General features: G+C 44.4%; 2 protein-coding genes across 4 annotated transcripts in view; one reads left to right on the top strand and one right to left on the bottom strand.

The window, feature by feature from the left end:
- Window positions 1-12,306, bottom strand: part of MRPS28 (mitochondrial ribosomal protein S28) — a 31,570-nt gene extending 19,264 nt beyond the window's left edge. Inside the window, exons 1-3 of one of the 2 annotated variants that reach the window (XM_068110144.2) lie at window positions 12,078-12,303; window positions 10,443-10,505; window positions 4,513-4,685 (exon numbers count right to left, since the gene is read on the bottom strand). In XM_068110144.2, coding sequence (XP_067966245.1) covers window positions 4,513-4,685; window positions 10,443-10,505; window positions 12,078-12,272 — 431 coding nt within the window. In that variant the 5' untranslated portion in view covers window positions 12,273-12,303. Of the gene's footprint in view, window positions 1-4,512; window positions 4,686-10,442; window positions 10,506-12,077 lie in introns of both variants that reach the window. The other variant, XM_068110145.2, reaches the window with a different exon arrangement.
- Window positions 12,307-12,941: 635 nt separating this feature from the next.
- Window positions 12,942-16,721, top strand: part of ZBTB46 (zinc finger and BTB domain containing 46) — a 95,984-nt gene continuing 92,204 nt past the window's right edge. Inside the window, exon 1 of one of the 2 annotated variants that reach the window (XM_068110141.2) lies at window positions 12,942-13,119. The gene's annotated coding sequence lies outside the window, so the exon portion shown is untranslated. The remainder of the gene's footprint in view (window positions 13,120-16,721) is intronic. The other variant, XM_068110139.2, reaches the window with a different exon arrangement.

The following is a 16,721-nucleotide window of genomic DNA, read 5'->3' as shown; positions in this document are numbered from 1 at the left end:
CCCCACAACATCTCGATGGGATTTAGATCCGGGCTTTGACCGCCATTCCAGAACCCTCCATTTCTTTCTTTTCAGCCATTCCTTGGTGGATTTATTGGTATGTTTAGGGTCATTGTCATGTTGCAAGGTCCACCTTCGGTTGAGCTTCAACTTTCCGACAGATGGCCTCACATTATCCTCAAGCACCCTCTGGTACACTGAAGAATTCATAGTGGATTCTATGATGGTGAGCTGCCCAGGCCCTGATGCAGCGAAGCTGCCCCAAACCATAATATTTCCACCACCATGCTTTAGAGTTGCTATCAGGTTCTTGTGGTCAAATGCTGTCTTTGGTTTTCGCCAAACATGTCTTCTGGTACTGTGGCCAAATAGCTCTACCTTTGACTTATCTGTCCAGAGCACATTGTTCCAGAAGTGCTGGTCTCTGCCTCGGTGTTCATTGGCAAACTTTAGTCTTGCCCTGATGTTCTTTCTGGACAGCAAAGGTTTCCTTCTGGCACACCTCCCATGCAGATCAAATTTGTGCCGCCTCTTTCTAATGGTAGACTCGTGCACTTTGACATCAACAGTAGCAAGAGCTACCTGTAGGTCCCGTGATGACATTCTGGGGTTCTTAGAAACTTATTTCAGCATCTTGGGGTCTGCTCTCGGACTGAACTTGCTGGGGCGGCCTGGCCTGACCAAGTTGGCAGTTGTTTGGAATCTTCTCCACTTGTGGATGATCTTCCGGACAGTCGAATGATTGATTTCAAATTGTTTGGAGATCTTTTTAAATCCCTTCCCAGACTCGTAGGCATCTATAACCTTCTTTCTGAAGGCCTCAGAGAGCTCTTTTGATCTAGGCATGGTGACGCCACACACTTAAACAACAAAGAGCAAACCAAACTAAATGTCTGAGGTTTAAATAAGACAGGTACCTCCAAGATCCTCTCTAATGATGTTCTAATCATTTGCACCTGAGCTGGTGCACCTGATTCTAATTTTAGGTATTTGAAGGAGTGATAAATGTAGGGGTGTACTTACTTTTTCCACATGCGAAATTTGCATTTATGTTTATTTAAATTATACAATGGACTACAAAATATAAATGTTTCATGATATTTGTTATATTATATCACCTTTATCTCTCAATATTGTTGAAATGAAAATCAAATACCTGTATGTTGAAATATGTTGAAAAAGTCAAAACTGTACATGGGGTGTACTTACTTTTTCACGTGACTGTATATGTGGACTTGCACGACTGTCTCGAGCTGTCTGGGAGTTGGTGCCGATGGGCGATCCCTGGTCGACCTCCCCATTTGCAAATTCATGAAAAATATCCCCCAGTCTGGGTTCTGTCAAACACCGTATGAGCGTACCATGGCTTCAAAAACGTTCTGCCAGCCTTTCTGGTGCATACACAAATTAAGACCCTTTCAAGACCGAGGTTTACTGCACTTTGTCAGTAGCTCAATTAAAGCCACAGAGATAGTTCATTTGCGAGATCACCAACACATGAGCTATTGCTGGAGCTTGCTAGATAGTTAACTGAACTGTACACATTATGTACGTATGTAACATGTACAGTCTCAAAAATCACATTTGCTGAGCAAGCATACTTACAAACGAGGCCCATAGGGACCACTAAATAATTTTATTGGTCTGGGTTCCAGGCTCCAGTGACAAAAATAACAGAATTCATTTTTTTAAAGTTCTGGAAACCTACAACGGCACTCTTCAACGTCGGGATGTCGGCAAATACGCCTCCGCCCACATTATTACATTATAAATATTTATACAAAGTTTGATTTAAATCCCTTCAGCTGTTCTCAAGTATCATATTTTTACCCGACATGACCTCTGACCTTTGACAATGAAATCGAATCAGTTCTTCTTTGCATCATAACATATACTTGTTCCAAGTTTGGTCAAAATCCCATCACTGATTCACAAGTTAGTGCAGCAATAGAATTTTTCCCCAATGGCACTGCTGACATTTGATCTCTTGACCCCATAATCTAATCTGTTTATCTTTACATAATTATACATATTGGAACCAAGTTTGACTTCATTCCTTTCAGCCGTTCTGAAGTTAACGTGGCAACAAAAACGGATTACAGACTGACGTTTGACTGCTTGACCCCAAAATCAAAACTTCATCTTTGCATCATAATACATACTTGTACCAACTTTGGTCAAAATCCTATCGCTGTTTCACAAGTTGTCACAGTAACAGGATTTTTACCCAACTCAAAAATCTAGTCAATTCATCTTTACATAATAGTTAAAACTCTCCCCTCAATTCTTCCACTTCAAATCTCCCCTCCTCACCCTTTCGCTTAAAAACTCCCTCCTCACCCCTCCCTTCCAAACTGCCCCTCACCCTACCCATTAAAAACTGCCACCTCACCTCGACATGAAAGAGCCTCGACTTGGTATACCCATTTAAAAAAAAAAAAAAAGTTTCATGGTACATACTTCATCGAATGTTGATTTAAATCCCTACTGTCGTTCACAGTTATCGCAGTAACGAAAACCTATCACAGACAGACGGCCGGACAGACAACCCAAAAACACAAGGCCTCCGGTGACTTAGTCTGCGGAGGCATTAAAAAAAAATGACAAAGGAGGCGGCCGTCAAAAAGGAAGTGGGTGGGGATGAGAAGCTAATAATTTATTTTACTTGGCCTAATCCAATCTTGAACCAAGCAAATAGACAAAAACAACATTTCAACAAAATGCATCAACACAATCGCTGAATTCTGAAACTAGTACAGCAGCCAGTAAGTCGGCAAGTTGGAACATTGTGATAAGCACGTGATTATCATCTCATTGGTGTTGTGAGCAGTGGAAACAGTTGCAACCCTAATTTACAAGGAAACAGAGTATCGACACCTTGATGGTATTACTGGCATTATAAATAACTAGTGCGTGCCCGTACGTGCGGGGAGGTAAGTACGTGGACATACGTACGTTGACGTACGTACCAAAAATAAGGCCTCACTGTCCGGAAGTTCGCATATCGCAGTTACGATTAATCGCAAATTAGTTTTAATGGCCAATTCTTCAATTTTTCAAACCGCGAGGCAGAAACAACAAACACGTGGTTCCTTCGCTGTAGCTTGACCGTACGTGCAAAGAAAAATTAAAACTTTCATCGTTCCTTCGGTCTTCGCTCTCGTCCTTCGCTGTTCCTTCGTTCACATACAAAACGTATGTGTTTGCTAAATAAATGGCCATAACTTGGTAACCACTTGTCCGATTAATAGAAAACCTTGAAAAGGCACATCCTCAGGTACCCAGCAATATACCTGGCAAGTTTCACTTAGATCGGACCAGTGGTTGTCGAGAAACAGCGGTCACAGACATACACACAGACAGACACACAGAGATTGCTTGCATTATAGAGAGATTGTCACCAATTTACAATGAAGCAATTGCGAAGCAGAGGACAAAGCACTAACAGAAGTTAACATTATAAATTGAGTGGTGCAGTGATGCCATGAAATCCGTTTTGAGTCTGGTGATGTGCATCGAGTCTGTGCAAAGAGTACCAGCGCCTTGCCATTAGAAATGACCCGACAAGGAGTCACAAGCCTCGCAGAAACAGCACGCTGCAACAAATGAAACTTCAAATAGCTGAGTTGATCCAAAATGAAACTGAGGATTTTATGAAGGTCCAGCATTGTTTGAGGGCCGAACATGCAACTCCGATTGGCTGAGGTTGCACAGCGCTGCCTTAGATTGTTCTTTCAATGAGCAGAGTCCTCGGTGTATTTATTTAATTTCAGGTGCAACTGGCTTAGTGGTATTTATTTTCACTAGGGCGTGCCCGTACGTGGGTGCAAAAAAACATGCGTGCAAACAACAACAAAAAAAAACTTTGAAACCACGTGGCAGTAACGACCACAGAACCCCCCCCTCTATTTACATGAAATGGTTTGGTCCATTCGCAAAGCCAAAGCGAACGGCTTGCGAGTACGGTAGAACCCCCCCCCCCCCCCTCTATTTACATGAAATGGTTTGGTCCATTCGCAAAGCCAAAGCGAACGGCTTGCGAGTACGGTGACCATATCTTGGGAACCACTTGTCCGATTAATTTCAAACCTTGAAAAGGCACATCCTCGGGTCCCCAGCAATATACCTGGCAAGTTTCAAGTATATCGGACCCGTGGTTGTCGAGAAACAGCGGTCACAGCCAAACACACAGACACACACACACACACACACACACACACACACACACACACACACACACACACACACACACACACACACACACACACACACACACACACACACACACACACACACACACACACACACACACACACACACACACACACACACACACACACACACACACACACACACACACACACACACACACACACACACACACACACAGAGATTACTGGAATTATAGATAGATGGAACATAAAAAAATTGAACATTTCAGAAACATACAGCAGCAGCAGCATTTGTGGGGGAGGAGTGCAGGGGTTGGGGTAGAATAATTATGAAACTTACTCTCCATCCACAGCAGGCCTCTTACAAACGCAGTGGAATTTCCCTCCAAAGTCAATGTACAGATCATCATCCACCACTTGAAAGATTTGTCCAAGCACCACCTTGTCCTTGCTCAACCCAAGCTGCATGAGTGGTGAATGGCGAAGAAGCGATGAAAAGGTCTCCTCCTTATCCTGCAAAAAAATGCCAACTTTTTTTTTTCTTCTTCTTTAACAAGATTCTGCTGTGCAGCATTCATTTGCAAAGGAAGAACACTTTTTGTTTTGCTCCTGTATGAACCGAGACCACGGTAGAAAACCTTGTAAGTTTAACTATACAAGTTATACTTACTTGCTTTGATTAGAAAACCTTGCCTTTCATACGATACATCTTGTTGCCAGAACAATTCCCAGAACAAACAACTTGTTCCCAAAGTGCACTTCTGGGTTATGTGAAATATTTTTCATTCATTCAAAATAATCTACACTATAAGAGAGCCGTTTAAACTTTTGGGCCTCACTATCAGTGTGTGTGTGTGTGTGTGTGTGTGTGTGTGTGTGTGTGTGTGTGTGTGTGTGTGTGTGTGTGTGTGTGTGTGTGTGTGTGTGTGTGTGTGTGTGTGTGTGTGTGTGTCACCATTTTTCTCAGTGATGCTATAAGAGCCGTTTGTCTGTGTAACCATTTTTCTCAGGGATGGCTGAACGGATATTAATCAAACCTTTCAGGGGTTAATCAGTGAATACCAGAGTGTGTTTAGGCAAAAAATAATAATAAAAAGTTGTTTTTTGGGATTTTTTTGCAAATCGCTTTATAGTGCCTGAGCCTTGGTAGCCATATGAAAGGTAACATTAAATTATCCTCGATTAGTGTGTGTGTGGGGAGTGGGTGGGGGGAAGGAATATCATCAAATATAAAAATTCCTTATTGGGTGAAAGCAGGGGAATAGAAAAAATAATAAAATAAAAAACAAATCGATTTCTTCAAAATGTCAACAGGAATAGAACATCACTGGGCAATGTCGGGAACTCCTGCTAGTATGAAATAAAAATCATACTTTGTATTTTAAAACCTATAACTTGTAAAACCTGTAGACGTTTTATAGTTGTTATTGTATAGCCTCGGACAGTTCTCTTGAACAAGCCCGCGGCACTGAGACAGCCTATCGTATCGCAGGAGCGACCCAGAGATCCCCCACATCCAGGATAGTGTGCCCCCACATTCACAAGTCAGGCCACGATAGAGTCGGAGAAGAGAGCGAGAGAAAGACAAGAGGGAAAGGACCGGTTTATGGGGACCGATTGGCGTTCTGATCATGACCCCGCTGTCCTGACGAATCTGGGCAGCAGGGAAGAATGGGGAAGATTTAGCCCCCGACTTGCGTAAGGGGGAGGGGGTGGTACAACAAAGAGATGTTCCCATTAGTTATACGTTTTATAATTTTATAACAATGGAGCATTTTTGAAGAAAAAAAATACTGGTCACAAAAATTTAAAAAAGTATACACAAGAAATCAAGTTCAATTAGCAGCCAAAAATAACCTTAATTAAATAATACTCAACAATGAAATAGTCCTGCCAATCCAAAATAACCCATTTCCATGTTTGTTTTTTAATCATACTCGTCAAATAGATGAACAACACGATCCATTCAATGGATGCATATAAGTGACTGGTATCAAAGTAATGAATATGTTCTGCTGACTGGATCACCACATGTGCCCCTGCCCGACATCCTTAATATCGGCAAGCAGCAGCCCACAGCAGCCCGCAGCAGCCCGCAGCAGCCCTCTTCCCCTTCTTCAGACCTTGATTAAATCACAAGCTGATTAAACACTTAGAACATGTCTTTTAAATGCTAGCAAATCTCACACACTCTCTCTCCTCTAGAAAGGACCGTCTGGCAAACCCTCCCATTTACTTCTTCACTCAAACGTTTGGGCCTCACTATCAGCCATGACCTTTCTTGGGCAAACAATGTCACAAAGTTCGCCTAAATGCCAGCTGCCAACTGGTCATCCTCCATCATGTCGTCTTTCCTTGGCATGCCTGAACTCCTTACCACCAACAATCCCTTCATCTGCAGCTTAAAGGGGAACCCAAACGCTAATCACTCAATCCTAAGTTTGCCAGAAATTGGATGAGGTTTGTCTGAAATACCAGTGTGGATCTGGCCAAAACATGCTCGCTTTTGTGCTCGGAACATTTTATAGAGCACCGTTATGAAACAACAGAGAAGGCTATAGATATTGTGGTTATCCACCACAATTGAGAGAGGATGCCACACCTACGATAAAGCAGAAGAAAAACGAGAGCAATGCGACTTTGTCAACAATATGTCTCCACATAGTCCCAAAATGGGCAGATGCAGTCGTTCACTGTCCTAAAAATAAAAAAAGTTTGATTTAAATCCCTTCAGCTGTTTTCAAGTATCACATTTTCATCAGCCATGACAGCTGACAGGTTTCACATAGATCGGTGAAGCGGTTTCAGAAAAGGTTTTTTTTTTTAAATACCGGCGTTCAAGCTAATATGGCTGCCACACCAAGTGACATATGACCTTAAAAAGGTACACTCTGCAAATGTATGGGATCACGTTTGTGAAGTTTGTGTTTATCGGATTTATGTTCGTTTTTCTATCCAAGATGGATGCCAAACCACATGACCTACGATGTCATCATTTTCAAACTTTATGCAACAATGGTGTAAGATGATATTTGAAAAGATTTGCATGAATAGGGACATGTGGTTGCTGAGAAAAATGAGGTTTAGCCCGTATGGCCAGACGGACGTACGGACAGCCGTACGGAAGGACGGATGGTCAACCCGAAAACATAATGCCTCCGGCCACCTTCGGGGGCGGAGGCATAAAACAATCGCTCGAAACCAAGATAATCTCGACCCAGCTACTAGCAGATGTGCAAGGGCAATTTTAGCGGTGAATCAAACACCTGCGTTGGTCTGCCGGCTGCCAATCTCACCTTGCCACCAGCTCTGACCTTCGACCTCATGACCACAAAATCTAATCAGTTCATCTTTACCTCGTTATACATACCTGCGCAAAGTTTGACGAAGATCTTTTTAGCCGTTATCAAGTTATCAGAGTAACAAAAACCTATCACAGACATACAGCCCAAAAACATAATACCTCCCGCAACATAATCGACGGAGGCAAAATGCTGCACAGGCCTGGTTGCCTATAATTATGGCTATCATGGCTGCAACAGGAGCCCCACCCGCAATCCCCTCTTCCCCCAATGTCCTCACTCACAGAACAAGTGCGGTCACCCAATGGTTTCATGAGCATGACACGGATGTTATCCATATGTTGTGGCCTTCTCTTCCAACAGATCCGAACCCATCGAGCATTTATGGGGATATTCTAGAATGACACATGAGACAGCGTTTTCCACCTCCATCAAACAGGTGTGAGTTGACTGACATTCTCATGGAAGAATGGTGCCATATCCCTGCTGCAGAATCCCAGACGCTGGTGCATTGGCCGCATTTACAGGCCGTACAACTTAACATTGTGACTTTACATTGGTGTTTCCAATGTTGGATCTTAATTGGCATTAAGTGACTTTGCATTTGGTGTTTCCATTTATTTTGACCAATACATGTATCATACTAAAATACGCCATTTGTGTCTGCCTGATTAATTTTTGACGCCAATACATTGTCCTTACTTATCCAATCTCAACCAAACTTGACAGGATGACCAAGGGTTAGAGAATGAAGGTTGTAGCGCATTCATTTGCCCCCCTCCCCAAGGGGGTTTTCTCCCCCATTGCCATCAATGGATTGTGTGTTGAGGTGTATAGCCGTATTAAGTGAGTTTTATCGTGGTATTTTTCCAAAGAAGTAGATTTATCGTGGCGTTTTTCCAAAGACGCTTTTAATAACAAAATTAATGATAATCGCATATTATTAATGTTATTACAAAACAATATTAATACTAATAATGTTCCACTTCCCCCAAGGCGTTTTTCCTGCAGTGATAACGTGTTTAAATAGCTTATAGTTATAATGGCGCTTCCGTGTGAGCAACGGCTTCTACAGGAAGAAAAAAAATATTATAAACCACAAACACGTACGATTTGCTTTTTAAACAGTCGCTCATGCTCTTTATAACACGAAATGAAGAAATTTGGAGGAATCCCGACATCCATGAAGTAAGGTTTACTTACAGAACTGAGTGAAGATCTACGGTACTCTATATAACCCACAAATGTTGGGTTAATAACATGGCCCTTTCTACCACTACCGTGGCATTTTTCGTAGCGAACTTTTGAAACTCGCTCCCGCTGTTTATTATGAAACAAAGGGAAGAAGACCAGGACGTGCTCATTTATCAAGCAGCTAGCTTGCGCTTGCCAAGCCAGCCATTCCTTAACTGTTTTGAATTGAGTGCTTGCTCAAATGCTTAAACCACTTGGCGATCTCTCCACAAGAAACTTGGTAAATGAACACACACCCAATGTTCTTGAGATTTGACCTTCGATCGGCTGTAATCTATGTACCCCAAAGAGGAATGACCCTTTCTGCCCCTCCCTTAGTTAGCGGGTGTACTCGTAAATAAAAAACAAAAAGCAAGAGGGAGAATTGCTTTGCAATACTTGTCCCCTTCCAAGTTTCAGTTCAATATGTTAAAGGATAAGGGGGAAAGTCTGGAAAACTGACCCATGTATAATATGTGACATTTTCTAAATTCAAATAGGGCACAACTCTCTGAGAATGGATGAAACAATCTGAAATTCGAACTTGTTCTGAGACATATCTTAATAAAGCCATGTACCAAGTATCAGTTTAATATGTTAAAGGGTATGGGAAAAAATTGCAAAACCCACAGGTGAGATGGGCAGATGGACAGACAGACGGACGGACGGACAGCAAATATTTTGTCCTCTCCTGGTAGGAGATTAATAAATCAGAGAAGCTTTTGTCCTGAAGAAAAGAGCAATATTCCATTGCATGGGAATCAAAGCCTTGCTATAAAGCAGGTGTGGGTGGAGTTGAAAGCGGGGGGGGGGGGGGGGGGTGGAGAACGTGGGAGGGGGGAGGGAAGCAGATAATGTGGCAGGGGAGGAGGGGAGGATAATGTGGGAGGGAGGGAGATGGGAGCATGTGGGGAGAGAGGGAGCATGTGGGGAGAGAGGGAGAGGGGAGATTGTGGGGAGGGAGGGAGAGGGGAGATTGTGGGGAGGGAGGGAGAGGGGAGATTGTGGGGAGGGAGGGAGAGGGGAGATTGTGGGGAGGGAGGGAGAGGGGAGATTGTGGGGAGGGAGGGAGAGGTGGAGAATGTGGGGAGGGGAAAGTGGGGAGGGGAGGGGGCAGAGGAAATAGGAGAATGTGGGGGAGGGAAGAGGTGGGGGAGTGCAGGGGGAGGCAGGGAAAGATGTAGGGGAATGTGGGGGGGGGGGGGGAGATGTGGGGGGAATGTGGGGGGGGGAGATATGGGGGGAATGTGGGGGGGGAGAGGTGGGGGGAATGCGGGGGGGGGGGGAAGAGGTGGGGGGAATGCGGGGGGGGGGAAGAGGTGGGGGGAATGCGGGGGGGGGGAAGAGGTGGGATAATCAATACGGGGGGGGGGGGGGAGGAAGAGGTGGGGGAAAGGAGAGGAGAATGTGGGGGAAGGGGGGAGAGGGAGAAAGAGGAGAGGAGAATGCGAGGCAAGCGGGTGGGGGGAAAGAGGGTAGGAGAATGCGAGGGAAGGGGGGAGGAGAATGTGAGGGAAGGGGGGGGAGGAGGGAGGAGGTAGAAAAGAGAGTCAATACTTCCGTTGCCTAAGGCTGGTTAAAAAAAAATTCCTGTTCATCATCGCCACCCGCCCCATAAAAGTCGTCCGCCACGAAAAAAAACTTTTTTTTTTTTTTTTTGCTCGTGAACTTAGTAAAATCCGTTCCCTGTGTTGAGCTGAGGTACCACAGATGAGTCATATCCTATATGCAGTACCTGCAGTAAGAGTCGTGCTGCCGAGAAGAGGCCCACTCGGAAGTTCAAGAAGTAGTTGGTATTCTGAAGGAGAAGCCAAATATCATCGGCAAACGGGAGAGCCTAACGTGATAATTATTGCTGTGGATTTCTCGTCAAAAATTAAACGAGTACTACACAACATGTAGTAGTAGGTGATGATAGATACATGAATAAACGGCAACCAACATTCTCTTGGTGTTGACCGCTACTCAACATGTATGAGTGCTATAATAGCAGTAGCTGCTGATATATAGATACATCTATGAGTGCTATAATAGCAGTAGCAGCTGATAGATAGATACATGTATGAGTGCTATAATAGCAGTAGCTGCTGATAGATAGATACATGTATGAGTGCTATAATAGCAGTAGCTGCTGATAGATACATCTATGAGTGCTATAATAGCAGTAGCTGCTGATAGATAGATACATCTATGAGTGCTATAATAGCAGTAGCTGCTGATAGATAGATACATCTATGAGTGCTATAATAGCAGTAGCTGCTGATAGATAGATACATCTATGAGTGCTATAACAGCAGTAGCTGCTGATAGATACATCTACGAGTGCTATAATAGCAGTAGCTGCTGATAGATGGATACATCTATGAGTGCTATAATAGCAGTAGCTGCTGATAGATAGATACATCTATGAGTGCTATAATAGCAGTAGCTGCTGATAGATAGATACATCTATGAGTGCTATAATAGCAGTAGCTGCTGATAGATAGATACATCTATGAGTGCTATAATAGCAGTAGCTGCTGATAGATAGATACATCTATGAGTGCTATAATAGCAGTAGCTGCTGATAGATAGATACATCTACGAGTGCTATAATAGCAGTAGCTGCTGATAGATACATCTATGAGTGCTGTAATAGCAGTAGCTGCTGATAGATAGATGTATAAACGCGAATCAGACATCCTTTTGATGTGGTTTATGTCCTCTTCCATGTGTACCAAACTGCTCAATATGCATGTACCGGTACCATGAAGTGATATTTCGTGGCGAGGAATTCTAGTCAAATATGTATGAATACTATGGCAATAGCTGCTGATAGATACATGTATGGCAACCGGACATTATTCTTAAAAGCCGAAGTTTTGGTCTACCATTGTTATATGTATCAGCAGATATTAAAAGTAAACAGAACTCAATGTGACATAGGTTCTTTATTTGAATCGTATCAGTGCGTACATACGAAGGTTTAACTTTACGCGTTTAGAAATCATAACATGATTCATCATATATGTCCGATCAAGTATATTTAAGAAAAAAACATATTGTGCGTTGAATAATCCATTAAAATTTCACTCTTGGGAGGAAGAAAGAAAGAAAGAAAGAAAGAAAGAAAGAAAGAAAAAAAAAGAAACCCCCCCCCCCCCTCCCTCTCTACCCACTTTTTTGAAAAAAAGTGATGATAAACAGGATTTTTTTTTTAACCAGCCTAAATGCTAAAAGTAAAAGGTAGACAGAAATGAGAAGGGTTTTACTTAAAGGAAGTGTTGTCATATGTTCACACGAGTCCGTGTTTTTCATCAGCACTTCCAAACAACAACAAAATAAACACAATAACGAAGCACACATGTCCATGAGCTAAGCTTGCCCTCACATGTCCTTTGCCTTTCATCAGCTTTTCACGGTGTCGCCGCAAAACCTCAACAAAACCGGACGGCTCTTCAGGCTGCTCGGTCCCTGCCTCGATCCCCGAGCACAAACGTCGCCTGCCGCTTGCCTTTGACCAACAAGAACCAGCTAACCGTATATCTTGACCAAGCAATCCTCGCCATGCTCGCAACAACGCCATATTGCTATTACTATTAGTATTAACTCCTCCTGCTTCCTCCCATCACACACCACTTCACTTAATTCGCTCATTTTCACTTTCCTGCCATATATACATTATTTATATATATATATACACCGTTCAAAGGAAGTGAACGGGAGATATTTCAATAAAGCTTTTATTACATACCTTATTACATCTGCAGCATCGCATATCGCCGTTTTATACACCGCATATAGTACTAACGAAAAACAGCATGTCAGAAATAAAAATAAATGAATTTCCCACAAGATAATATGACAAACGTAAAAAAGAAACATATCTCCGATTTCCCAATTAAATAACATATCCGTTGGTCATGTCGGGCAACCTTTCCTCAGCGATATAATTAATTGATATTGGAAAATTCGTCAGTGTGGAAGACGGTGCTATGACTATGAATAACCAGCTAAATTATATATTTTAATGTGTAGAAGGAATGGATTGTAAAGGTTTATGAAAAGGAAACGTTGCAATACAATTGAAGGTCTATACACCGCAACAAAAAAGTTTCAATTATGGCTGCTTCAAATGCTTTTACAAATATCAAATAAAGCGCTTTTAGGTCATAAGTGAAAAATAAATGAAGATTAGCGTCGTTATTCATGCAATCGATGTTGTTGCTTTGCATCGACGTTGTGACGACATATGATGGATGAAATCGCACAACGAGAAAATGTCATTCTGAGGGAGCTCGAGACGGGAACCAAGGCGAATGTGGCTGATGGAAAGCCGACACAAACTCCATTTAATTTTCCATTTTGATTTGGGTTTCAGCAAAATAAGTTCGTCCCAGCAATCCTGTCCGAAACAGAGAAAAGCACACAAGGTATGTTATTCATTTTCTCAGGAAACCGAGCTGTTTATGATTCAAGGAAAACCTCGATTTGATGACATCTCCAAAACTTGACGACAGACGGCGGAGCAAAGCTCATCCATGGGCTGCAAGCTTCCACTGTTCATTGGAAGACCATGTTAATATCATACTGTATTGCGTAATTATTTTTCCGGCATTAAAACGACATCGCGAATGATAAATCGAACCCATACTCCATAGCATGACGGCATTGCAACAATGCTTTATCCGTTTCAACACCAAAGCTTTCCCACAACATCACCCAGGATTTCCCACCCCATCTTCCACACCATCACCAATGTTTTCCCGCACCATCACCATGCCTTTCCCGCACCATCACCAAGCCTTTCTCACACCATCAGGAAGCCTTTCCCACACCATCACCAAGCCTTTCCCACACCATCACCAAGCCTTTCCCACACCATCACCAAGCCTTTCCCACACCATCACCAAGCCTTTCCCACACCATCATGAAGCCTCTCCCACACCATCACCCAGTCTTTCCCACACCATCACCATGCCTTTCCCGCACCATCACCAAGCCTTTCCCGCACCATCACCAAGCCTTTCCCACACCATCACGAAGCCTTTCCCACACTATCACCAACACCAAGCTTTTCCCCCACCATCACGAAGCCTTTCCCACAACATCACCAAGCCTTTCCCACACCATCACGAAGCCTTTCCCGCTCCATCACCAAGCCTTTCCCACACCATCACGAAGCCTTTCCCACACCATCACCAAGCCTTTCCCACACCATCACCAAGCCTTTCCTGTACCATCACCCAGTCTTTCCTGCACCATCACCAAGCCTTTGCCACACCATCACCAAGCTTTCCCACACTATCACCCAGTCTTTCCCGCACCATCACCAAGGCTTTCCCGCACCATCACCAAGCCTTTCCCGCACCATCACCAAGCCTTTCCCACACCATCACCCAGGCTTTCCTGCACCATCATCAAGGCTTTCCTGCACCATCATCAAGGCTTTCCTGCACCATCATCAAGGCTTTCCTGCACCATCATCAAGGCTTTCCCACACCATCACCAAGCATTTTTCACACCATCACCAAGCCTTTCCCGCACCATCACCAAGCCTTTCCCGCACCATCACCAAGCCTTTCCCACACCATCCCCAAGCATTTTTCACACCATCACCAAGCTTTTCCCGCACCATCACCAAGCCTTTCCCGCACCATCCCCAAGCATTTTTCACACCATCACCAAGCCTTTCCCACACTATCACCAAGCCTTTCCCGCACCATCACCAAGCCTTTCCCACACCAGCACCCAGGCTTTCCCGCACCATCATCAAGGCTTTCCCGCACCATCACCAAGCCTTTCCCGCACCATCATCAAGGCTTTCCCGCACCATCACCAAGCCTTTCCCGCACCATCACCAAGCCTTTCCCACACCAGCACCCAGGCTTTCCCGCACCATCACCAAGGCTTTCTCGCACCACCTTCACTGGAGAACATCGTGGGCCTGCCCTGGCTACAACTCGATCATCCTGACCTACCGCGTCTCGTGAAGCAGAGGTTCGGCACCGAGCTCAGATCACGCACCCTGGTGTCCATCAAGCCTGAGATCTCACAAGCCTTGGATTCGCTGCTAGAGGAGATTGGCACATCTGCTGATGCCAAGGCTCTCCGTGCTTCCACTTCCTCCTTCCAGAAGTGGAAGACAGTGTTCCCCCCACCGGACAAGACCAGACCTCATAACTCCTTCCCCTCACGCACACGGCAGGTATCGTGCCCATTATGTGAGCAAGCCGGACGGCCAGATAGACATTTTCTCAGTAAATGTAATTTTCTACCAGATCAAGACTGCAAATATATGGCTGAAGCTCGTAAGATCGTTGCTATCCTCCAGGATGATGAGGCAATCTCAGATGTGTGTTTGCGCGAAGGGGATGATGAGCCCACTGATGATGTGCTGAACCTACCTACACTCCAGGTACAGCTTCGTCAGTCACCCTACTTAAACACATTCTTCAAGCATCATGCTATTCGTGTAACCATTGACAGTGGATCCACATGCAACGTGGTCCGTACTTCCACAGCTATACTAAGAGACTTGGTGTCACCATCAAGAGCTCATCCCAATCTGCTCACCAGGCTGATGGTTCATCTCCTTTGCATGTTGTTGGTGAAATGCAGTTCTCTGTGTCCAGAGACATCACAATATTTTCTCTGATGGCCTCATCGTGGAGAATCTTGATGTTGAGGTACTTGCATGCACCCCTTTCATGGAAACCAACGACGTGTCAAATCGACCAGCCAAACACCAAGTGCTAGTTGGAGATTCCTCCACCTATGTCGATAGATCCCAACCCCATGCTTTCTCTAACCCATGCAGAGTAAGGCGAGCCCATGTCCTTCGTGCACCCCCAAGGTCAACAACAATCTGGCCTGGGGAATTTATTGAGATTACGCATATTTTTTTTCTGATATGCACCTCCACAACGCAAAGGTCACCTTCCCCTGTATGCCAAAGATAAACGTGTTGAGTGGCAACAAACATTTGATGACCTTGAAGGCCATGGGGTCTTAGTCCGACCTGAAGATGTGGGAGTCACCGTGGAGTACCTTAACCCATCATTTCTCGTGAAGAAGCCAAATGGGGGATTCCGACTTGTCACAGCATTCGCCAATGTTTGGCGCTACTGTAAGCCTCAACCTTCACTCATGCCGGATGTTAACTCAACCTTACGCAAGATTGCCCCGTGGAAACACATCATTGCAACAGACCTGACCAATGCCTTTTATCAGATTCCATTAGCATGATCTTCAATGAAGTATTGTGGAGTGGTCACACCATACAAAGGTGTTCGTGTATACACTCGTTCTGCCATGTGCATGCTTAGATCTGAAACCGCCCTTGAGGAATTGACATGCTGTGTCTTCGGCGATCTTTTAGAAGGGGGGCGGGGGCGGGGGCGGGGTGAGTAGTCAAGTTTGCAGATGATCTCTACGGTGGTGTTAACAGTCCTGAGGAACTTCTTCTCAACTGGCAACATGTACTACATACCCTGTCACGATGTGATCTTCCCCAAAGACTGTCATCTGTCACAAGACGACAACTATTCTGGGATGGATCTGGTCTCAGGGCACTTTACAAGTTAGCCCACACTGTGTGGCCACTCTCTCTACCTGCTCTCCACCAGAGAAGGTTTCGGGCATGAGATCTTTCATTGGGGCCTACAAGATGCTTGCAAGAGTCCTTCCACAATGCGCCTTGTACACAAACCCCTTGGATGCTGTCACTGCCGGATATGAGTCCAGTGAAAGGATCAAGTGGACAGATGACCTCCACACAAACTTCCAAATAGTGCAGTCTGCTCTTGCATCCACTGAAATAATTACCTTCCCCCGACCAGAAGATGAACTCTGGATTGTTGCAGATGGTGCTGTTAAGAGGTATGGCATCGCATCCACCCTGTATGTGACCCGTGGCAATAAACTCAAACTCGCTGGGTTTTTCAGTGCCAAACTGTGTGGTTGCCAAATCACATGGTTGCCCTGTGAAATTGAAGCCCTGTCCATTGCGGCTTCTATCATGCACTTCAGCCCA

Source organism: Myxine glutinosa, chromosome 3, assembly GCF_964187855.1.
Source record: "Myxine glutinosa chromosome 3, kmMyxGlut1.1, whole genome shotgun sequence".
NCBI classification, from domain to species: domain Eukaryota; kingdom Metazoa; phylum Chordata; class Myxini; order Myxiniformes; family Myxinidae; genus Myxine; species Myxine glutinosa.
This window is presented reverse-complemented; position numbering and strand designations above follow the sequence as displayed.